At 41.9% G+C, this 25,209-nt stretch overlaps 1 protein-coding gene across 1 annotated transcript in view; it reads right to left on the bottom strand.

The window, feature by feature from the left end:
* PPIL2 (peptidylprolyl isomerase like 2) overlaps window positions 1–25,209 on the bottom strand; it is a 68,742-nt gene that overhangs the window by 7,886 nt on the left and 35,647 nt on the right. The window contains exons 13-16 of the mRNA XM_032705627.1: window positions 17,897–17,986; window positions 16,470–16,503; window positions 8,033–8,150; window positions 5,442–5,498 (exon numbers count right to left, since the gene is read on the bottom strand). Coding sequence (XP_032561518.1) covers window positions 5,442–5,498; window positions 8,033–8,150; window positions 16,470–16,503; window positions 17,897–17,986 — 299 coding nt within the window. The remainder of the gene's footprint in view (window positions 1–5,441; window positions 5,499–8,032; window positions 8,151–16,469; window positions 16,504–17,896; window positions 17,987–25,209) is intronic.

Raw genomic sequence — 25,209 nt, 5'->3', positions numbered from 1 at the left:
ACAGGGAAAAGGGTAACACCTTCAAGACACCATTTACATTAGAACAACCAGTGACACCGAGAGTTTGCTGTGTGCTTCCAGGAGACATTGAACAGAGAAAGGATGATCTCAACTATATATTTAGCTCAGCATCCCTGAGACAGCTTGTATTTTTAGAGGAGCTTGATAAATGTTGCATTACATCTAAGCATGAATGACAAGGTAGGCACATTTAGGGTTTTTTTCTGTTAGCATAGGAATGAAAACAAAAATCTGCCCTTAATCGCGCAATTCTGTTTTCTTGAAAACTGGGTAAGTTAGCACTGGATATCTTTGCATTTCACATTTAGATATGTTATTAAAATCTTCCTTCCTGTTAAGGCTCCTTTATGTAACCTGGTAACCTTGCTTCATAACCACCACCAATGTCTTTGCACAACGTTTAGGTGGAATATCTGGAGCAAGCTCTGTCCATGTGCAATGTGCCAGGGAAGGTCTCACTGGACACCAGCCAATGCTGCCCCCAGAGAGGAGAGCATCTCCCTCATGCTCTCAGAGACATTCACACGGGGACCTATTTCTCATACTTTTGTTTAGAAAAGAATTATAGGAATCAAGCCTTATGCAGTGCTGGGGATGGCAGCAGTCCAGGACGATAGTTTCCTGGTCAGAGGATGACACAACAACAATGTCTGGACTATTTAAAAAAGTGCTTTGAACTAGAAACAGAAACCAGAAAGAAACATTGCTGTATGTGTAAACACATTCTGCCCTTAGGGTTATTTTTATAACAAGGAGAACATATATTTATATACACACACAGAGAACAGTACATACATGCACAAACACGTACAACCGGGACAAAATGTCTTCTATGCACACACTCAGTCTGCAGTGGAGGGTGCAATTCCAACGTGTAACAAGAACACAGCCAAAATATCTCCATCTCTCATAAGGGCTTAATCTAGCAGGTGAGACGTGGTAATAAAAGGTGTTGAAAAAATCAAACAACTTGGAAAAATCTTTTTGAAACTAGACTCAACAGAAGAACCTGGCACACAAGGACTTCCCTGCTTTGGCACAGGTCCCTCTCCAGAGACAATACAACTGTTTTGGACATGACAGCAGCCCTCATGCAGCTCCAACAGCCCAGTCCTGGTGTGCTGCAGGAGAACACAGCCACAGCTTCCAAAGGAGGCCTGGCTTCTTTTCCCACCTTGCTCTTCCCTCCTATCCTAGTGTCTGGGGAGCAGACTCTGCAGGGCAGAACTAGGTCAGGCTCCTACACAGAATCAGCTCTTCTGCTGTCACACGATTTCTCCACTCTTCAGTTGTACTAAAGCAGAAGAGCAAGAAGAACATGAGTTTTCCACCTTAGAAGCCATTGGGATTCACTGATTCAAACCATACAGGGAATGCTGCAAGTGGAACCAGACACTGTTATTTAACCCTACCTGGCTAACTGAATAATGCCTGGCAGTTGTTTTATGGAGATAATTACTTTAGAGGACAAGAGTTACTTTCACTACCCCATTTTACAGAATGGCAATACAAAGCATTAAAGAGGTTAAGGAATACTTAATACAGAGTGATACTGATCCAAGGGAAGAACTCTCTTCCACAAAAGCATCTGGCAAAGGGAGAAGGGAAGAAAAGAGAAGACTAAGCTGAGTGAATGTCAGCTACTGACTGATGCCTCCAATTTGACCTCATTTTCAAGTCCACCGTGCTCTGCTTGTCCTAAATCTCACCCAAAATACCAAAAGCATTTTTCTCCTCCCGTTGAACACCTTCCACTATTATTTGAAACATGCACTTTTTAATGTGTCTCTTCAGCTTTGGAATAGGCTCTCAAAAAACATCCACAAAGCAATTTAACTTTTTCCTGAGGGTTTCTTTTTCTGAAAAAAGTGTAAACTGTTGGTGGAAGGTAGACTGAAATGGGTCATTGTCACAACAACTTCCCTGTATCTATATGCAGTCTCTTTTCTACTTACACAGCTCTCAGGGACAGAGATTGTTTCTAAGTCTGTTTATAAAGGGTAAATGTAGCAGGTCTCTGATTCACAGAAGCTGCAGGACATTGGAAAAACAGAAAACATACTAACAACATGGATGGGATGTGCTTGCATCTAAATTGCATGAAGCATAGCAGACAGGAATCTGAGCCTCTCTGCTGTTTTGGCTGTAATGTTCCTGTAGCTCATGCAGATCACAGCACAGCTGAACTCCTGCTTATAGCAAGGCAAGGGTAAGAAGGAGCCCCCCCAGAGCCCAGGGCAGCAGCAGGCAAGACCCTCCCCATGCAGCAGTTTGGCCCCTGCAAATGCTTCTCATCCACTCTGTGCAAAGCAAATGCATGTTGGTTGGTTTACATGATTTGAATTTCTAAATTAAACCTCTTACCAGCAAGCTAGAAGCCCAGAAACGCCACCAGTTAGTTTTCATGTTAATTTTACATCATTCTCTAAGTCAGGAGAAATAGTAATTACTAGAAATGGTAATTACTAATTTAATCTAGGCAGCTCTGCTGGAGCAGGAAATCCATGCAGCCTCCAAGGGAAGGCATTCTTCTAACACTCTACCTTTGTTTTTGCTCCCCACCCACGCCAGATTATCTCCTTTCTTTTCAGTACACCCATCCTCATCACTGCCATGGTGAGCAGCACAGTCATGACACGATGCCTGCCCTGTCCTCCAGCTGCCCCCTTCTCCTGAGACTCCAAAATCCCCCTGCCCCAAGCCAGACATGTCCCCTCTCACAGCCCCACTGCCCACACCTGGGGTGTTTTCCAAACAACAGCCAAACCTCCAACACTAATATCTGCCCCCATGCAAAAATTGTGTTTCAAACCAGTGGGGAATAAGATACAGCTCCAGAGAAGAAACCATCAGTGTTCCATCCCACACAGGATCAAAAAAAACTCAAAGAAAGGAGTGGGGAATGGTTGCTCTTTCATTCTTTTTTGTTCTCTGAAGTATGGAAAACCTGCTGAAAAGTTCTATACAAATTACAAACAGATCAAATTGTGCTCTCCAAGATACCTATGTGACATTAACAGGAACCAGAGCCACACAGGAATAGCTGAGGGTACAGGTCAGATCAGAGTATTTAGGTTTTTATATTAACTGAAATAAGTAATCCTCAAATCTATATGAAAGTCACAACAGGCCAGTAAGCATCCAATCAAGACAATCCAATTTAACATTGATGGAAACAAAGAAACCTGATTTCATGGGTTCATTCTGTTCTTAAACCTAGATATTATTTCTAGATATGCTTCCCAGACATTATTATTGTGCTATACAGTCTAAGATCAGATACAGTCACCAAATCCCAGAATCACCCAGGATCTAAAATAGCAAACTGAAGTTTCACTAGAGGTACAATCTCTGGCATCTTCTTCTATGGCTTTTCAAAACAATGCAGGTAAAAACAGCTGAAGGATTTTGATGACAGAATATAGATCTTAAGAGCTACACACATCAACCTTTTATATTACATTTTTAGGTAAAATTGATTATTCAAGAATTCAATTTGTAGATTAATATAGAGTGATTGGAATACATATATCCCAGTATCTTCATTTTATACATTCTTTGAATTAATCTTTATTTACGTGCAAGTGAGACCAGAGTAAAATTCACCTGCTCTGTGTTCATAGGAAGATGTCACCCAGTTTTCATGCAGGGAGCCAAATGTGATTCCAAACCAACATTTTTTATAAAGTTTTTCCATTATATTTCAGCTAAAAATATTTGCAGTGCTGAGAAAGCAGCACCACTTCTTTATTCTGGCACCTAAGCTCAGATTTCTGCAGTAACAAAGACAATTCACAAATTAAGACAGTCTTTGTTAAAACTGCAAAAATCTCTGCTATAGACATTTAACCAGATTTACTTGGATTGAAGTAATTCCTCTCCAAAGGGTAATGTACAGTGTGAAACACCATTTGAGCTAATTTGCTCATAAGGTACTTGAGGTATCAGCCAGGGCAAAGGCTTTTGGGAGCACCCTCCCTGCACCACAGGGAGCTCAGCTGCTCCCCAGATTCCTTCCTGGTGAATTAGGGTAAAACTGGAGCCCTGGGGAAACACAGCAAAGACACTGCAGGACTATCCAGTGTGCTCCCTGAAGCCAGGCTGCATCCAGAACTAAGAACAGGCACCTTTTCAGCTGAGCTGTCCTAACCCAAATACTATTTGATGAGGTGGCCAGCTCAGGTTAACAGCATTACTGTATGGGATTTGAAGGGATTTTTGCAAGGTGGACTCAAAGTGTAGCTTAAGTGAAATAGTCTCAAGATCTAGGTAAGGTAACTCCTCCAAGAATATACTGGCTCTCAGCTTTTAGTGTTGGCATTTGCCTTATTTATCTGCTTTCACCAAATGACAAGGCAACTTTGAATTTTTCTAGGACACACCTGAGAAAGAAAAAAAGAAATAAATTTTCAAGGGTGCAATTATTGAAGAATCAGTATTGGAACTAATAGCACTAAAACAAAGTGCCACTGCAATGAAGCATTTTCTGCCTCAAGAACTTGCAGGCAGGGAAGATGGGATTATATATATCACTGTCACTGTACAGCACAATTGCATGACATCCAATCAAAGTAAACAGCACATGGTTTTATTTTCAATTGCTGACTTCCAAACGGATAAAACTGTGAAAAGAATAACAAAGCAGATCTCCATTTGAAAAGACTGTAAGATTCTCAGGAACTACCAATGCAGCAGGTCAGCAACATTCCCCCTCCTCCCACTCCTGGGGATGCTTTAGAACACTGTGCTTGGCTTGGTAAATACCAGGTACCTGCAGCAGAGCAAGCAAAGAACTAACTCTGCCCTCATGTGAGGGCTTCACTGGAAAAGACTTTCAGAAGAGACTTCTTTATAAGGAATGAAGTTCCCTCACTGTTTGGCCATTGGTAATATCTTTATGTACATAAACACATATGTATGTACACATACACACATACAGATTTTATACCAATGAGAACTGTCAGGAATGAAAGAAAAGGACAAAAAAGAACAAAATGGACCAAAGACCTAATCTATGCAGAAGCTCTATGTTCTATGCCATGATGAAGAGCAGTCCTGTCATGACTAATTTTCCAGTTGATGGCCTATAAGAGGATGAAGCAGTATTGAAGAGGTAATCTCCTGTGTCCCAGCAATTACCATGCACAAATATTAATATGGTTCATTCCTGTGTTCATGACTCCTGGAGGGCCACCCTCCAGGGAAGTAAGGCAACTTACAGTGATGGAAGGAGGAAAAAAGACAGGGTCTGATGACTGGTACTGATGCCATGTTGGCCACCTACTCGTGCCCAGAAGAACTGCACTGTGAGCTAGGATTTGGCTCCAGTTCAATTACAAGAGTCACCAGATTCTTCTCCTTAGGCTTCAGACACACAGGAGAGCACATCTGCTGTACTGCTGCCCATATCCTTCACTTACCTTCCAAAAACTGTGTGCTTCTTGTCCAGATACGCACAAGAGCGGAATGTGATGAAGCTGGAAAGAATAAAGACATAACAGTTACCATATTGTCCCACTGACCCTCAACAACAGCCAGGAATGCTTAAAAACAGAAAGTTTATGGAAAAGCCCTTGGAGAAAAACAAGTCCCCTTCCCTCTCTGGCTCCTCTCTGGGAGCCCCGCTGACAAAACATCCTTTAACTCCTCAGTTTTGGGGGTTTCATCCTGGATTTCTGGAGTTTTGACTTCTCACTTTTACACCTTTATCCCTAAAGAATATTCCAACCATGGGGCCTTGCACCAAGTCCAAGACTAATCTGAGCACCTGCCTCCTTGGCCACTCAGGCTCTGGGAAGCTCAGGCAAGGCAGGGAGACGTGCACGACAGGGAGCTGGATCCAGCACACACAGTTACATGGCACAACAGTCTCTGCCAGTGGAAATTTTTATTTTTTTTGATATTTACTTTTTGCGTTTCGCTTCCCTTCAGTTGGCCTGTTGGTGATCCATTTCTCCTCTGGACAAAGAGCAAACTTGTGCTTCAGACACAAATACCCCAGAATAATACTCCAAAGTGTCCAAAGTAATGAAAACCTGTGAAGCTTGGATTTTTAATTAACTGGACTTTTGGGGGCTGTATTCTTAGACTTTATCATGGGAACTAAAATACAAATCCAAAGCAATCTTTACTACTAAAACCTCTCTCTAAAGCTTGATGCTTCTTTGGAAAACTTGGCCTACAAGTGTGTGAGACAGAGGTTTCCACACTGAGCTCTGCAGACCACAATGGCCCGTCTTGGCTGGACATGCAGTGCTGGCTCTCCTCCCTGTCCCCATCTGTTGCACCACATAAGAGACAGCTAAAAATATATAAGCATTCCAAAAACACTTTTCCATATAAGCAACTGCCTCAGGAAGTTATATGATTGCAAATAGGAGGGGTTGTAATGTGCCAGACAATCTATTAAGACATGGAGGAAAGCACTGAGATGCTGTACAGGATGCAAACTCCTACACAGGGCACCACTTTATTCCTGGATATCCAATACTTAAAATCATCATGTGGTCAGTTATGTAGCATTGTAATAAAAAGAAATCTGAGCAGCAGCAAATATAAAGAGAAAGCTTCTAATTCATTACTGCCAGTCAAAATAAAATTAAGGATAACAGAATTAATTTGGGATGACCCCAGAGGAGAAGTCCTGAGCATTATTGAAGCATCACCTTGCAGAGGGGACACAGCTCCCTCTGTCCTGCACTGCCTGTCACCTATGGGGAAAGCTATTCAGCAGTTCCCAAGGCCACAGCATTTGTCAGAAGTGTCTCAGTGATGCCCAGGAAGCTTTATAAATATGGGCAGCTGGAGTCTCTTAAGGACTTACATATAAAGGAATTTCATATTACATTTGCAAATTTTAGGAGAACATACAATCACATTTACAGCAGCAAATGCGACTCAATATGGCACATCACTCGTGATCTCTGTAACTTCTGTTTCTAGAATCCCTGCTTTTTTTTTTTTTTTTAAAGAAAAGAAGAAATAAGTCTCTGCTCTCCCATAATTTAGCACCTGAGTGCTGGCAACAACATTCAAATCCAAAATAAGTTGTACAGCAACTTGATCCTGCAAACTGCCCAACACGTGCTTAGCCTTAAGAATGCAAGTAAGCCTATTAAAGGCCCTGAGACAAGCACTTGTGTTGAATTAAAGCAAACCACACTGCTGCAGAGTTTATAAGCCATAATAACATTTAGTATCATGAAGACCAACACCAAGAACCCCCTCCCTTCCTCCTCAGTCCCAAGACACAGTATTGTACACACACACACACACACACACACACACACACTCTCTCTCTCACTCTCCTGCTGCTCCTGATAAAAGAACAACTTTGGAGCAACCAATAAATAGCTGGTTCAAAGAGACATTTTCAAAGGATGGCAGGCAAACATCCACATTAATGTTACACAAACAAGGCTATTACAGCTTCAGCATCTTTACATTTCCTTGGTGTTACTTTCTGCTTTTTTATGCATTTTTTCCTCATTTTAGTCCTCATTCTGCTTTTGTACATTGAAAAACAAGTTATTATCAATCCCAGATTGTGCACTTTGCCATGTCTGGGTTTAAACATTTCAAAAGAGCAGAACTGTTCTTTATCAGGTGACTAAAAAGAAGTAACATTTTCATAGAGTGTATGCTTCATTTCACTAAGCCCTTTCAAAAAGTTCAATACAGGGCTAAATTTAAACAGAGTGAATAGGTATGATCTTACAGGGGTAACACTGGGGGGACACTGACAGAAACACAAAAACTTCAAATCATAAAACCAGAAAAGACAAATTACTGATGATATAATAAATCTCTGGGTCTTATTGCCATGCTTGACTTTGCTCTTAGATTGGTAAGAGCAGCTGTAGCCCTGACTGGAACATGCAGCACCCGACAGAATATTTCACTTGACTGAATTTTAAAGAGTAGCTCATAAAATGTCATTTGTTTTCTTAACAGAGTAAGACACAATGTCCAGAGGGAAACAATAAAGCATAAAAAGCAAGTGACTACTTACAACTGTGATTTGTTTGTGTTGGGTCCTGAATTTGCCATACTAAGAACACCACGTCCTGTGTGGGACAAATTGGGCTTGAATTCATCTTTGAAAGGTTTTCCCCAGTAAGATTCTCCTCCTTAAAAGAGAAAAGACAGAAGAATAATGTTTGTTTTCATTAGTTCCCCACTGTGTTTTGTGACAGGCACTGACATTAAACTCAAGGTTTCCAGCACCTGGATCACTACCTGTGACATCCACTGTTACCTCACCCCTATCACTAGGCCAGTATTTGAGCTCGACCTTGAAATCTGATGTTTGCAACTGGCAACAAAACTCTGTGCCCTCACACTATCAGCTGCAACAGAGCACACTGCTCATCAACAGCCTTATGTGTCCTGTGCTGAAGAACTGTCAAGGATTTCATTTTTTACTGCTGGTCCACCATCATTTTTCTCCTTTGAGACATTAAATCTTTAAAATTGGTTTTCTGACAAAACACAGAGCAAAGAATTACTAGTTTAATTGCACCCTGGATATAGCATTGCTTCCAGAAATAAAATATCAGGGAGATGAAATGCATTCATAGAATCAACTAAGCACAGGAGCTATAAGCTCAAATGCTTAACTTCCAGCTAAACAATCAGGAATGATGACACATGGTCCTCCAAAATAACAGGTATAAATTAGATATTTGGACTAGATACCTGGATGATGTGAGCACTTAAATGCAATGAAGTCAAAAGGATGACAAAACTGCACAAACCCCACTTGCAGCCCTCCAAAACTGATTTCTTTTTTGTGACTGTGGACAGAAAGAGGGTCTGGCAGAGCTCTCCCCCTGGCTGTCATTTTTACATTATTTATGACAGATCTGACATTTTCATTTGCACTTTCCACCAGGATCATTCTCAATAAGAAAAACGAAGGCTGAGATGAGTCATAGTTTTACAGTCAAATCCATAATCCTGTTTGACAAACCATGAAAAATATTTCACCTTAGGACAGTATTAAAAATAAAACAAACAAAACTATCCAAACAGACAGCATGACTGGTCCATCTGCTAACAGGCTCAAGAATCCTCTGGAGTAAGTGTATCACTGGTGCAGCAGGAGGTCAGTAAAGGATCTGTGGTGCTCAATGGCCATTTGCACATGGAACACACAGAAGCAATTTGATGACACGGCTGCACAGGCAAGAGCAAATAAAACCAAGGAAGGGAACAGCCTCCTGCTGAAAACCTCATCTAAAAAAATCACAAGAGTGCATTAAATGAGAAAAGAGTTTCAGATGATACCATGAAAACAAGGCATCACATCTGGACAGCTGAGAGTGGAACTGAATAAGTGAGAAATTTTGGAAGAAACTGACCCGCTTAAAAACCCAATTAATCATGTTCAAAAGATTTATTAATAGAGTTGAGTGTTGCCTGCTCTGCAACTTGACAAGAGGTGGCAAAAGGGGACAAACTCTGTAGGGATTTTCTGTAATCAGGGGTAGAGGAGTGATTACTTCCACAACCCTTGGCTATTGAATATTTTAAGATCAGCTAAATTATATCAGCTTGATCCCATATGCCAATCTTTTCCAGTAGTGGATGACAAGCACATGGTCCAGCTGCAGCCAGCTCTAGAGGAGTTTGTGCTGGCTGAAGTTTTCAGAGGATACAGGACATGAGCACAGCCTGTTGAGATGGGACACAGCAGCAATTGGCCAAACCTCTGAGTCCACTACACCCTTCAAATGCTTCCAGTATGCAGGGAATGTAATTCCATGCTGGAATTACAGCTTCGTCAGCCTGCTGAAAGAGAGTGGAATCAAGCCTAAAGCCTTCACCAGTCAGAAAAATAATTCAAAAGGAAAGAGAAAAATTGTGAATGACAGAGACTCTCTCTCTTTCTGGCACAACAACCAACCAGACCCAAGAGCCTGCAGACAGGAGTAATGAGCCACGATCTTCAGGTTTTGGAATATTTATTTTTGTATAATTTCATTTTGGATCATGCACTGCAGGTCAGAATTAATCTCATGTGTGTGAAGGCTAACTTTGGTGCATCCCAGTTCTCTGCAGGTAAGGGCTAATATTTTAGCAGATAGTTACAGCACGAGATCCAGCCCCTGCTTCCCTCTCTGTCTGCCATACAGCTGTTTGCTAAGTTAATTCTGACTGCCCAGGAGCTGCAGCAAGAACAGGGAATGGCCTGTGCAGAATGTGCCTAAAAGGCCAGACGTCCTCTGAAGGACAGAGCTGAAGTGCCTGTGGAGACCAGGCAGCACAGACTGGCAAAGGGTGGTGGAGACACTGCAAAGGCACTCAGACAGCAGTGCAGGCATGGCCTGGGGATTTTGTTGTTGGTTTGTTTCAGGTTTTTTAATAATTTAAAGAGAATACTTTTTTTTTTTATTTAAGGAGAATACTTTGGGATTTTCCTTTTTTTTTTAAAGAAAAAAAAAAGGAAAATCCCAAATAGCCTGAACGTGCTTTTTGTCAAACTCCTGCTAACCTCTGGAATTGTTCCAGGTTTCAAGTATCTGCTTGAAGCAGGACTAGACTGAGCAAGCCAGAAGATGGCAAGTTGCACACCTGTATTTTTTTACTTACTGAAACCCAGTATTACTTTCCCTGTGAAGATTAAGTGCAGACCCCTCATCAGTCTAGTGCCATGGCAGCACAGTGCCTAATGCTCAGCTAGGGGGGCTGCAACAGGGATTTCACATTCTTACATTTTAGATCTCAGTGTAACCTTGGGAAAATCACTCACAGCCTCTAAACCTAATAATAATATTTATGAGGTGTTGGGAAGTATCTAGCAGATTTGACTGCGTTTAATCTCAACACAGTTGGGAGGTGTGGCTGTGCCATTTTCTTAGTTTCCTGGAAGCAGGATGGATGGAGACAGGGGAGGTGGGAGCATTGCAGTATCTGGCTCCTGCCCTCTCATGTTACACTCCCAGTATGTGCCAGAAAGAGAGGAGGCTCCTCCTTACATTCCCCAAATCTTCCTCCGAGCACACCCGGATCACTGCTCAGTAGACACGGAGTCAGGACACAGCAAACCCCTCAGCCCAACGCTGATGTGGCACCTACAAGCAAAGCCCACAGAAAACAAGAATTTCCTCTGGGTGTTGGATTCCCAGCTGGCAGCACTGCCCCTCACCTCACCTTCCTCTCAGCTTACTCCTGATAAGATTATCTGCTGGGCACGTGGTGCCCACTGGACTTGCAAATGTTTCTGAGATCCTATTACAAAAAGTGCTGGAAAAAAATGCAGGAGGCTTCTGTGCTGAAGATCAGAGGAGTTCCCATGGCAGCAGCCATGGTCCCAACAGGTACTGCCACTGGCTGGATTGGTGCTGGGAGTACTTACACCCCCCCACAGGGATCTCCTGTGTGCACAAAGCTGGAAATGTGCTTGGGATCAGCCACAGAAACACAGCGGCCTTCAACAGCATTTAACGTGTTCAACATCAAAGTCTTCGGGAGCCAGAAAGAGCTTTTGTACAATTCAGTAGAACAAAAATCACGTGCCTACTCAGATACCCCAGGTTCAAATCTGAAGGAAGTTGGGAGACAATTCCACACGTTTTTCACTAAAAAAAACCCTTCTCTTAAATTAAAGAGGCGTTTAACTCATTCTCACACAGAGATGAAACAAGACAGACCACACAACTCTTAAAAAATATTAATAATTTCCATGGCTATCCAGAGTGGCAAGATACTTGTACTTAATATACTTAATGTACCTAAAATAGCTTGTGCTGAAGTGTGGTTGGTTATTCAGTCTTGTAGCTGCATCCTGTGCTGACAGTGAACAGGTGAACAGATCTGAACTGACATCTGAAGCAATCACACATTAAGCCACTCTCTAGAAAAAAGCCACATTTTCAGATTATCTTTTGAACTAAACCAGATTACTCTTTGGTAGTTTTTGTTTCTACTAAAGGAATTTTCAAAAATTTTATGAGGTAAAATCACAGAATTTGTACAACTTTGTTGCAAAAAGCTGAGAGATGCACCTAAAGCTTCAGAAATGTAGCATTCCAAAAGCCAGGTGTGGGCTGGGAATCATCATTCATGACAGTTGTGATTTTAAATAAATCCTTCCTTTTTCTGGCATAAAAATTGCTAAGCAGTGGTAAGGAAGTGGGAGGGCTCTGATTCACAAAAATGATGGCTTACTTTCTGTAATTTTCTTCTTGTCATTTGGAACAACGAGGTACATAATAACATCTGACACTTCTGTAGAGCTTTCCAAGTGAGATTCTGGAATCATTTTGCTAATATGAAAGCCTCAGCTCAGGCAGCAAGTGCTTCTCTCCTCTCAGCTCAGAGGACATGGTACTCCTAACCCCACATACCTGTGACAGGATTTGCAGAGGGGCTGCAATGTAAAAGGAGTATATTCTAGATAAAAAAGGCTTGCTCTTGCCCACTTGCTGAGCTTCAATCAGGCATGAAAAGGGGTTCTACAACTGACACAGTTTAGGAACTTGCTTTGTTAGGACATCACATTGCATTGACTGAGTTTGTCCACAGCCCTTTGCTATTGATGTTTCAGAGGAGCTCTTGTTGCCAACTAAAATGCAATTCCCATTTCCCAGTGGTATTTTATCTTGGGACTTTTACAGCTGTTTTAGGTCTCCTTTGTGCCCTCCAGGATTCATAAAAGGACAGAGGCACACACAAGCTGATTCATGAGACCTTCCAACAGGTTGCACGTCACAGGGGCTGAAAAGTGCCTGTGCTGCTTTGAAAATGTAATGCTTTGCATATAGTTTCCCCTTTTTCATACAAAAGGGTTAGGATATTAAACCTATTTTTCCTACACGCAAATTTTCTTCTATTATTTGGAACACTGAAAATACAGAGCAGCTGCTCCACTTGCACGACCATGAGTTACAATTACTCACAATGTTCAACCACTTAGTTGTTATGAACGGTAGGAAAAGAGATACGTCACAAATCTAAAATTCATTTTCAAATAATAAATCATTACAAAGAATGACCATGACTCAGCTTATTGCTCTGAATACTGCCTCTATGGGTGGTTATTTTGTTAGAAAAGAAATAAGCTGCTGCTGCACAATAAAATTTCTCCCAGTGGTCTTATGAAACATTAAGTTGAAGGCTGTAGAAAACGAGCCTGGTCCTCAAAATCAGTGTCAGAACTGTGTATCTGACTACTCTGGCAGTGCAAGTCTGCCAACTGTGCTACAGTGAAACTATTCCCCACTCCTTTCCCAGGGTGGTATCTCAACTCCTGGATACCACAAGGCTAATTCCCACCCTCCTCCATCCCAAGGTCAACTGCTCAGTACCAGGGATCAGTTGTCCTTCACACTTCTGCTGGGTCATGGTTACTTTTATGACAGTCCAAAAGAGACTCAAAAAGGACATTGGGGAGCTGAATAACAAAGTAGGGATCAGAGCTGCTTACAGAGAGGGCTGTTCAGCCAGAGCAGCCATGGAAGAGGATGGTCAGTGACCACCAGCTTGGCATTTGCCTGTGAAGTGCTTCCAAAACACAAGCACACTTAATCCAGGTGAGCTGAGAGCACAGTTGCAGCCTGTGTGACTCATAACCTTATGTCATGTAGTACTGAGTGTGCCCAAACCCACCCAGAAGATGAACAGTCCTGGCCTTAGCTGGCAATGGAGCAGGTGATCATCTGAGCATCTGGGTATTGCAACCATAAACCTGACACCTGCTGCTGAACATGGGATGAATGTCAGATGACAGAAACCAAATGGTGGGAAGATACTTGAACAAGTCTGTTCTAGTTCCTGAACTAATGAACAGGAATAATTAAATAACCAGAAGAAGAAAAATATATACAGGCTTAACGTACCTTCCCTGTATCAGTTTGGAAAAGTGTTTTTTTGTGGTTTTTTTTTTAAAAAAACCCAGGCAAAAAAACCATCCCAAACCTCTTAGCCAGAGACCATCAGTTAAGGCAGAGGGTTCTGTGTGGAAGGAGAAACAAAGTATGCTGTTTTTTCTGAAGTCTTCCTACAAAAGGCCTAACAGAAACAGTTTAAAATATTGACATTTAAAGGGTAACCTCCACATAGTCCTCCCTATTGCCAACTGAAGTATCTGGGAAGAAAGCCCTGTTCTACTCTCATATGCTTCTCTGATATTACAGAAGTCAAGTTATTTACTTCTAAAGACCACTAAATCTTATGGTCTTTTTAGCCTTCAAAGATGCATCTTTTTTTTTCCTTCTAAGAAACAGTGAATCGAAGAAATACTGAAATTCTTTCCAGCTGCCAAATGAAATAAAAAAGAGAATTTATCCTGCAAATAACATAGAGGCCCCAGGTAAAAAAGTACTTTGTACTTTCAGTACTTTGTACTGAATCCCAGTGCTTTACTCCAAAGCTTTCCTAACATGAATGCCTGTGATCACATTAACGAGGCACAAACCAATGGACCAACCCTTTCAGAGCAGGGGGGCCCAGGAGGGCATCACTGCACCTGCCAGGCTCCAGCACTGCTGCTGAGCTGCACCTTCCTCTGGCTGTGCTCTTGTGGAGACAACGTCAAGGAGAGAACATCAAGTCAGACAGGCCCTCAGGTCTGGCCACCTTCTTACAGCTTGACACACACAAGTGAAATTTCTGCCTCCCAGTCAAGTGCCCTGGATCTATCAGGTAGTCAGGAACAAATCCTGACAGACTGCTTGCACTCTGTGAACTGTCTAAGCAGCTTCATTTAAGAAAGTATTAAACACACAGGCATGACAGCTCAAGAGCAATCCAGCAGCCCACCACGCTGTCCATTTAGATTTTCTTGTGATATTATCATATTCGATAAGCGATTAAATAAAGATACCTAAAATTCAACTGTCTTCAAAAAATAAAAACTATTCGGTGCAAAAAAGACATTTGTACTGTTTGGGTTCTATCATAATTGCAGTCAGTCTCTAAAAATTTGCAACACTCATGTCCATTTGAGCATACACTGTTCATTTTATTAGAACTTTAACAGTCCTGACAGATGTTTGCAAGACATCTCGCCTGTGATACATTCATATTTAATTAAGAACGACACAGAGGAAAACAAGATGGAAAAGACTAGAGGTCATCAGACTTTCTTCTTTTTTTTGAAGTGTATATGTAGGAGGATTTTTGCATTTCACTTCCTACTGGCTTTGCCAGTAGAGCTGAGTCTTGACCTTCAGTGCAGCAGTGCTGCCAGTCCTCTGCCAACTGTTAATTGTGCTGTCTTACAGTACTTCTGACCATTTGCACAAACAGAGACAGGAATGACACCAGAAAGTTCATTTTGATTCCACAGCAGGATCTGAACTCCACCCTGCAAGGGTGAGAGGTGTCTGAGTCAACCTATTAAATCTCTCCAGTCTCCTGACACCTCCTTAATTTCTCATTTTAAAAGATGTCCCTAATTATGTCTTTTGGGATTTGAACCGAAATTTTCCCTATAAAACCTCAAATCGCATTTATTTTGACAGTCCAAGCAGAGATGGCAACAATTCTTGTTAATGGGCTTTTGCCATCAAAACACTGAACCTTTAACTAGTCTCATATCTTGCAAGGGTTGATTATCACATACACTGTAAGAAGAGCTGTTGGGCAACTCACACTGACATTATTTACACAGTAAATAGAGCTAAAGTATTTACCAGCTACAACAAGGGCTTTTCTAGATGACCTGTGAGCACACACAGAAGAACACAGTGCTTGCATATGACACATTTATGAACTGGAACAAAGATGTACAGAACCCCCCAGGACCAGGCAAGGAGCTGGGGACACTGGTGACATCCACAAGTGGGGAGATAAAAGGGGAAAGTGGAAAATGAGCAAATTTATAGCAGCAACTGGAGATCTCTCCTGTGGTGGGCAATGCTCTGAGGACCTTTCAGCTGCTCTGTCTCCTGACCATTCCTGACATGACTGTTACCAGATCTCCAGCTAAGGGAGGAAGAACAAACAGAAGAATTTACTAACAGTGATCCTTAAAAGCTAGAAAAAGAGCAGCTTGGGCTTTACAAGGCAACTAGCTGGGAGAACAGATGGTACCTGGCCATTCACCAATTCTGAGACAGGTCTCAAGTATTTCATTAATGCTGAATTTGAAAGCAACTTTGCATGAACGTGTTTCTTCCTTTGTTCTTTGACCAGGAAGGCCAGCTGTAAAATCATTATAATTTTCATTTATTTATTTTCTGAAATAAAAAGGAAGCAAAAATCCAACAAAAATCCTGCATGGAAGAGTTTCCGAGTTTTAGACTTGAGAGTTCATCAAATGAAATTCTGAACATGGTCAACACGGTCATAAACATATATCAATAAAACCTCTCCTTTAAAGTAAACACAATGTACCATGTAACAGCATTTAGATAATTTTAATCTACAAACTGTCTGGAAATAAATGTAACAACACAGCACATGAAGTGAAAACAGTTTACTTGATTCAAAGCCAACCTTACCTGTTCCCGTCCCAGTAGGATCACCTCCCTGGATCTGCAGAATTAAAATTAAATCAATGTTACATATGTATCCATGTGAAAGACATTAAATACAAACCATAAAAGCCAATGTTGCCTGATTTTCTTCCTTCTATACTGTGTCACGTTGACAAGTCAGCAAAAAGGAAACCATTACTATTTATTTGGAGCTGCTTTTATCAGCTGACTGTCGCCCCTTATGTTGCTTATCCAAGAGCAGAATGACAGTTTTATAAAAATAATATGTCTCTTGTGGGTAAACAGGGAAAATAACCAGTCTCAAATGGGTTAACCAGATCATCCTTTCTATTATGTGCTGGGTCATAACCTGCTTTTTAACTGATGATGCACTGCTTTTGGAACAAAAAAGGCTTTACATTTTGCCACCAACCCTCCACATGAGGGAAGGCAAGAAATGAAAGAATATGGAATATTTTTTGTATCTGAATCTGTATTTTCCCGTATCCCCCTCACTGTCTGTAGTAGAAAAAATCCTCATGTGAAACCAATCTTTCAGCAACAAAATTTATCACACGCATTAATCACTGCACATGTAGGATCTACAAAAATAATATTCCACATTCTAATGCCAGTGGAGGGAGTGTGCCATGGCCAGTTTCACACTAACAGCACACAAGCACAATTTTAGTTGTGAGTTTAACTATGAACTGAGATATACAGTGCTGTCAAAAGAAAAAAAGCTTTTTGTAGGATGACAGGATGGAATGTAACATCCAGTGATGTTCCCTGAAAGATGTGCTCTGCCTTCAGGATCAAGTTGTTAATTCTTATGAAAGGAACTTACAGGGCAGCTACTATATCCCAGACTGCCTGGACTGTAACTATGCAAAGAGAGATCTTCCATTACCAAAGACAATGTTCTGGAAGACAAGGTGCTCTTTAACCCCTTCCCAAAGAAAGCCTGAGCACCCAGTGCTGGAGCACGCTCAGGAAAAGATGACTGGACAGTATCCAAGCACCACAACCTGAAACAGAAATTCAGCTGCTCTCTAAAGTTTCATCTGAATGGGATTTCAACAGGCCACAGTATTACTTATCCAAATTAGCATTTCCCTCTCTCTTTCTCTCCTTCTGTTCATTAATGACCCACCCACAGCTCGGGGAAGATAACAAGAGCCTTGCCAAGGCAGTGACTCCAAAGGATTTGTTTGGAACAGCCAAAGCAATGCAGTGATGCTCCAAGTGACAACATCACTCAGAGACAATTGTTAGTAAGGCTAGTAAGTGCACACTGAGTAAATCAGGACAATCCTAGTTCTGAGGGTACATTTAATATACACCTATTTCAAGCTGTCGTGCGTGGAAGAACCTAAAGCTGAAATAAGTAAATGTGTCTTTTGAGAACATCACATGTTGGGTGTATGAGACAGGATTTTTTCAATACTCACCACAAAATTCCGAATTGATCGGTGAAAAATTGTCCCATCATAATAGTTCTTCTTGCACAATTTGATAAAATTTTCACATGTTCGGGGTGTCTGGAAGACAAAAAGAAGTTTTAATTAAGCAAGACCTTTAGACAATCAATTAGTGACTATGCTGTTTATAAGAATCACTTTTCATTTGTGCCTTACAAAGAAACAATCATGCAGGACTTGAAGAGGATGGAGTCTGTCTACAGAAAATGGTCTGAGAGCTGTGACACCAGTCCTGCTCTGAGAGCTGTGTGACACCATTGCTGGTCTGAGAGCTGTGACACCACTCCTGGTCTGAGAGCTGTGTGACACCACTCCTGGTCTGAGATCTGTGTGACACCACCACTCCTGCTCTGAGAGCTGTGACACCACTCCTGCTCTGAGATCTGTGTGACACCACCACTCCTGCTCTGAGAGCTGTGACACCACTCCTGCTCTGAGAGCTGCCACCACACTGAGACTGAGCCACACAACCTGCAGTGACTTCAGAGCAAAGAAACCCAGGCCAGCCTGCTTACAGTCATTTACAGGTGAAATAATCTGTCTGTTGATAAGCCAATCCATAAAAGTATTCATCTGGAACCCTACAGAACTTTAATTTTCTGTATTTTCTCATCTGAAACACAATCATTCTCACCCCTCTTTATTTGCACTGAAATGTCTCTTAATTATCCAAACCAACTCTACCTACCATTATAAATTCTTTATAATGATTCCTTCTTAATTGCTCTACACAGATATAGATGACAGTTGTCAGCTGGGCCATAACTGAAAAAGGAAGCAAATTCTAATGCAATCTTACACCAGCCATTATTTCACATCTCCTGCACAATTCACTCCTGAGTTAAATGGGAATGGTACCATAATGGCTTTAGGGTAGAAACATGTATTCAGGACATGTATTTTGGTGGCATCCTGAGGGCAATTTTTAAGTAACTATATCCAACAAAAGATACCAAGCAACATGAGGTTTTCCTACCATTGTAATGCTTATAGTAAATTTGAAAATATTTCCTTTGAATTCAACACATATGCTTTAAAACAATCTTTGTACTTAACCTTTCAAGTAAAATTCAACCCCTGAAGAATCACCTGTGCAGCACACACTTCCTTTATCAGAGGAGATTGTCACAGCCTTGATCCCAATGTAGTGCTATTGGTTATCACTTGTGAAAAGTGTCAGTAAGGATAAAAATAAGTTAAAAACATTCTTCATGAATCGGAAATGGAATCAGCAGCTTTTAGCCTAAGGCACTTTATCTCATGAGAGCCAAGCACTCTTCAGAGAGAGAGACATAGTTAATAAGTTCTCTGGGGGGAATACAGCAACCTGTAATTAATTTTTTACAAAAAATGAAATGAGGCAAAAGACTGAGCCCCCAAGAAATACACAGCAAACCATTTTAAATTTGCACAAAGTTGATAAGCCCATACAGATTTCCTATTTATTTTCAAAACACGATTTGTAAAATATACATCAAAAAAACTAGCTCTAGTAATGTATTTTTTATGCAGGACCTATGCTGACCCTTCTCTCTAAATGGATTTCTAGCTATTACACTCTTTCCCACAAACAAGCTTTTTGAATGCAACTGCAGAAACATTTAGTATACGTGGAATAATCACTTCACTGCAAGGTTTTCTTTCAATTATTGCCACCAAATTGGTTCCCATGGTCACCTCATGCATCACACAGATACATCTGGCAGGTAAGCAGCTCCTTAGCAACATTACCATTACCTTTTAGAGTGCTTTTTAGTAGACACAAATAAACAGGTCTGCATTCAGTCAGTAATAAACCCCAGTTTCAATCATGCAGTAGATCTAGAATATCTGGCTCAGATTATCCGATTTATTCAAAGCAGTTAATGTTCTTGCCAAATCTCACACTGCTAAGCATATTTCAGGGATTTTTTAATACACTGTCCTGCCCAAAGCAGGAGAAAAAGGCTTGAGGTTCATGGGAAGGTGCAGATCCTCAGTAATGAAGTTACATTCTGCACTGACCATACAAACAAGGCCAGTCTTTGAAGTCTTTGTTCCAAATACAACGACTGATGACAAATATATACAAACAAACCTGACTTTGTTATTTGAGTGTAAGATCTCGTGGAAGACGTCAGACCCACAGTCTCTGAATACAAAGCTGTCTGCTTCTTCAGAAACTTCCTCCCCACCACTTGTCCCACACTATTTCTGCAGAAGGAGGGGATGGTCCAGGCACCTGGAAACGCGGGAGTGCAGGAGGCAGTGCAGGTTTCTGTTCCCTCATCACTGGCTGTGTGCTCCAGGTTATCTTTTTAATTCTGGCTGTTCTTGTTCTGGTCAGTTCTCAAACTGCCCTCAACAGTAACAGCTAACTTCCTCTCTGTGCCTTTTACATGAAGCAGGAAATTTTAGTCTGCTGACTATGACTTCAACTTACATATAAGAAAGTCAAGGGAAAAATGCCACCTTGTCAACCTGATCTGAAAACTACTGACAGAAAAACACCATGTTTTACATCTACTGCAATATCTTGCCAGGGGTATGCAGTGGTAGAATTAACATGACAAATTTAAAAATTCTGGAAGGCTTTTCTGACTGAGGAGTATGGTAGGATAACCCTGAGAAATCCTCCTTTGTTCAGGTCAAGTTGGGACCATGTAAGGGAACAAATGTCTCTGTATCATGTCCTTCAGCTTAAAGACACTTCTCTCTCCAAATGACAAATAGTGAGAAAAAACCCCTTATTTATACAAAAAACGAGTCACCTGCTCCAACTATGCTCCCTATTTATTTTGTAGAAGCCAGATAACTGTCTTTCAACTGTTGAAAATTCACACCCAAGACAAGCAGTAAAATTTTAATAAATGGTTTGAGACAGGAATCCAGAAGAGCACTTATCCCAGAAGATGCCCCAAATGCTTTGCTTGGTTCACAGATATGTATATTTAATGGGGCCACAGCCCAATGGTTTTCTAAGTAGGTTTAAGTCTCCGTTTAGCCAACACACTTAGCAGGTAACTCCACATGGAAACACCACCATTTTACCAGTTACTGGGTCCAGACAAATTTCAGAGTTAAAGAGAGATTGCTTCTAAGAATGACCATGCAAACATAACTGACAGGAAACTGTGAGATCATGGACACAGGGAAAACACTAAAGAAAGGAATGTACAATTTAGAAAACCAAAGCCAAACAGAAAAAACCCTGACTGCTTACAACAGATTTCTAGGATAATCACAGATTTTACCTTGTTCCACTCTTAGTTATTAACCAAGCCAATTCCAGGTTCCATTTGGCCATCAAGGGTGGCTCCAAACCAGACAAAATTCATCTCTCCTGCAGCATCCTAAGGCCTGAGGGGTGACAGCAAGCCATGTCCCCAGCTGATTTCCCAGTTTGCAGCTCTCCTTTCTCATTAGTAACAATGGGTTTGCTAGTTACCTAAACTCAGAAGCTGAACTGGGCAGCTGAAGAGCCAAACAGGAATAGATTAAAAACCTGCAGCATTCCTGTTGCCAAGGTACAGGAGATGGGAAAAGAGGGGAGCTCCTGAGTCGTTGCCATGACTGCAAGGAAGAAGGCTTTAGTATGTGAAGAGCTAATCATTTCAAAATGCTCCATCCCTTGAGGATGTGCATGAACCTTGAAGGGAAATTTCACACTAAGCATTCAGCTGTCATTCCCACATCTGTATAATTTTCTTGTGCTAATTCCACTTCCCTTTTATTTCTTTTTCTTCCTCTAAATTGGATGAACTGTAGTAATGGCACTAAACTACGGAGCCTTGCTACATGCTCATTAACCCTATGTTTCAAAGCAGAAATAATGAAAAGCTCATTCCTCACAAATTAAAATTGCGTTCTACAGCCTTCATCTTATCACATAAATGCCAGAATCCTGCTACTAAGAGGCATGAACTAGTGATGGAAATTTCTAAGGCTTCAAACAAAGCCTTTAATTTTTTGAACATAGATCCCCTTTAAAATGCAAGGTGGATTTTGTTTAGCTTTAATCCATTTACATCCCTTTTTTATATATATATAGAGAGAGAGCATTTTCACTCTTGCAACTGTTCATTCAGTAACCCTTCTAATGTATGAATCCATAAATAGGTGTTTTGGTAAGGTTTAGACTCAGTCCTCCCCATCCCTTTCAATCTAGTCCTCACAGCCCACCCACCACACAGACAAGAACTCAGCAATAAAAGCTTGGCTTTATTTAGGGTGTAGTCAGAGCCAACCGTAATAGAGCAGTTTCAGGAATCACCATCTATCAGGTGCAAGTGTTTGTTCCCTCCTCCAAGGTATGGAAAGAAACTGGACATATAAATGTTTCTACGTGCAATTCTGCGTGTTTCTACAGCATTTCAACGTGCAATACTGTTCTGGAAGGCCATTTAAACTGCCCTACTTCACTATGCACCAATGGACCAGGAGCACATTCCAGTTGTTTCAGAGCAAGAGGGACAAGAAAATCAAAAGCTCCACAAAGTGCAGTGTAGAAGCATAGGAAGAATTTCACTGAGGGAAGTCCATGACATTTCCTGTAGGAAAAACGTTTACTACAGACCTAAACATCACTCCCTGCCAGCTCTTCTTTCCTGCTGACAGTTCTCCCGTGTGCCAGAGGGGCTGAGCTGGGACAGGTTGTGGTGGTTCAGTTCAAGAAGGCCCCAGCTGAGGGAAGGGGCCCCTTTCCCAGCCTGGTCACACCGGGAGCAAACCCGCTGGGGCCAGAGGAGCACAGCTCAGTGAGGGAGCACTGCAGACAGGAAAGCACCAGGGCACTGGGGGGAAACACTTGGCCAGACACTTACTGGTAATAAAAAAGAATCAGAACAAGTGAACTATGCCTCAGGTAATAGATTACTGACTTGACAGTAAACATTTGCCTATTTTGCTACCTCAAAGCCTCAAAGTTCACTTAGAACAAAGAGAAGAATTAATGCATTCTCATTACACAGAAATCCACGGTAATTTAATCAGCTACTTAGCAAAGACTTCAGCAGATAGCTAAATTTCACTTTTAAAAGGCATTTCTTACACAATACTGACATTCACTATGCTACCAAAAACTTTTCCAAAGTCTAAGCAAGATGCTCAGCTTAGACAAGATGCCAGTAAAAAGACGACACACTTCAGTTTTACTTCTCACTTTTTTGCAAACACAGGGACAATCAATCAGTTTAGCTGAGCACAATTCAAGTGAAATAAGGCATCTAATTCACTCATCTAATTTGTCATTTTTAACTACTACTTTTCCAGAGTCAGAGTCAGAGTCAGCATCTCTAGCCACACTTATTACTTTCCCTCTAACTTATATTTATTGCAGTGGTAGAAAAGAAAACAATCCTCTTCCCACCCCTCTCAAATTTGTCATCACACAAGGGTTGAGGAGTTTGTCAGACAGCATAGTGCAGGGCTGGATGCTGATAAGGATGGGGCTGGCAAGCAGGACACAGCACTGGTAGACACAGCCTAAACAAGGATGCAACTTTAATTGCTTGAGCAAGCTCCAGCAGCTGTAAAACTTGGATATTGCAGGTCCCATGGAGGCTCCCTGGCATTTCACCAGCCTGCAATTGACTGCACATAAATCCCACCTTTTCAGAAGATGCAACCTGTAACAACTTGCATGGAGACAGGACAGCTCTGGTAGCCATCAGCCTCCCAAGGTCACCCTGCTCTCATCAGAGCAGCCAAGGTACAAACAAGGAACATGTCAGAGAAGGATGCAGAGCAGTGGCTGTGTAACTCCATCCACCTCATCCTCGGGGTCAGGATCACTGAGGGGCAGACACAGCTGGGATGGGATGGCTGCACCTCATGCCTGAAAACGTCAAAAATCGAGTGGCACAATCCAAAACCAACCAACTCCCTTCCAAAATCCAGCTTGTCAGGGCAGCTGGGAGGGCAGAAAGAGTCCAAATGTGCAGAATGCCTTCCCACTAATTATCCAAGGCCAAAGGCTGCCATGCAGAGACAGCCCCGGGCAGCAGCCCCACAGTGCAGGGAGAGGTTGACAACCCCACGCTGAATGTCCCACTCAGGCATGGACAGGGGGGACATCAGGGACTCCCAGTGCCCCTTCACTGCTGCAGAACAGCACTGAGGACAAGCACATGATGGCAGCATCCAGACAGGGCACTTCCTACTGACATCTCCCATGAAAATGTTCCTTCTCTCTCCAGCATGGCTGTGTGCTGGCTTTGCCTGGGGGAGAGTGAACCTTCAGAGCAGCTACCATGGGGCTGGGTTTGGGATTTGTGCTGACAACAGTGTTGATAATTCAGGGATGTTTTCACTATTGCTGAGCAGGGCTCACAGAGTCAAGGCCTTTCCTACCTCTCACCCCACCCCACCAGTGAGCAGACTGGGGGTGCAAAACGAGTTGGGAGAGGACACAGCCAGGACAGCTGATCCCAACTGACCAAGGGGATATTCCAGACCATATGACACCATGCTCAGCATATAAAGCCAGGGAAAGAAGGAGGAAGGGGGGGAATGTTAAGAATGATGGAATTTGTCTTCCCAAGTCACCACTGTGGGTGTCCTGGGGATGGCTGAACACCTGCCTGCCCATGGGCAGTGGTGAATTCATGTCTTATTTTGCTTTGCTTGTGTGTGCAGCTTTTGCCTTACCTATTAAACTGCCTTTATCTCAGCCCACAAGTGTTCTCCCTTTTCTGGCTCTCTCCCCCATCCCACGGTGGGGAGTGAGTGTGTGGCTGTGTGGGGCTGAGCTGCTGACTGGGGTTAAACCACAAGCAGTTGTTAATGCCCCCAAAGTTAAACTATTTGAAGTATGAGCTGCCAGTTACTTAGAACAACCTAGAAATGACCTGTTAATCAAGATGGCTGTGCAGAGCCATCCCACTCTCAACCACAAAGAGCAATAGATTTGCTAGGGTAGCACTTTGAGGAAAAAGCACACCAAGAAGAAACAACATCCTCTCCAACAAACATTTTTATCCAGCTGCTCTTCTACTGGAAAAGCACAGCTTTGTTTGTTTGTTTTTAGTTTCTGTTGACAAGAACTCTCAAAGTTGAAAGTTGCAGCTCTTCCTATAATCACCTCTTTTGATGAAAAAACATGAAACAAGCCATTAAAACTACGTCAAGACCACTGCACTTCATCCCTACAGTCATACTAACTGAGTGGACAGACACTGGTAAAACATCAGCCAGTTATGTGCCAGACAGTGCCAATAAGACATTGACAGAAAGCAAGACTGGAGGTTTAAGACAGAAAGAAAATGAGAGATTCAGGAAGATTGGAGAACCTCATCATGCCAAGA

This window comes from Chiroxiphia lanceolata, chromosome 18 (assembly GCF_009829145.1).
Source record: "Chiroxiphia lanceolata isolate bChiLan1 chromosome 18, bChiLan1.pri, whole genome shotgun sequence".
Taxonomy (NCBI): Eukaryota; Metazoa; Chordata; class Aves; order Passeriformes; family Pipridae; genus Chiroxiphia; species Chiroxiphia lanceolata.
Note: the sequence above shows the minus strand (reverse complement) of the source record. Positions and strands in the feature narration are given on the sequence as shown.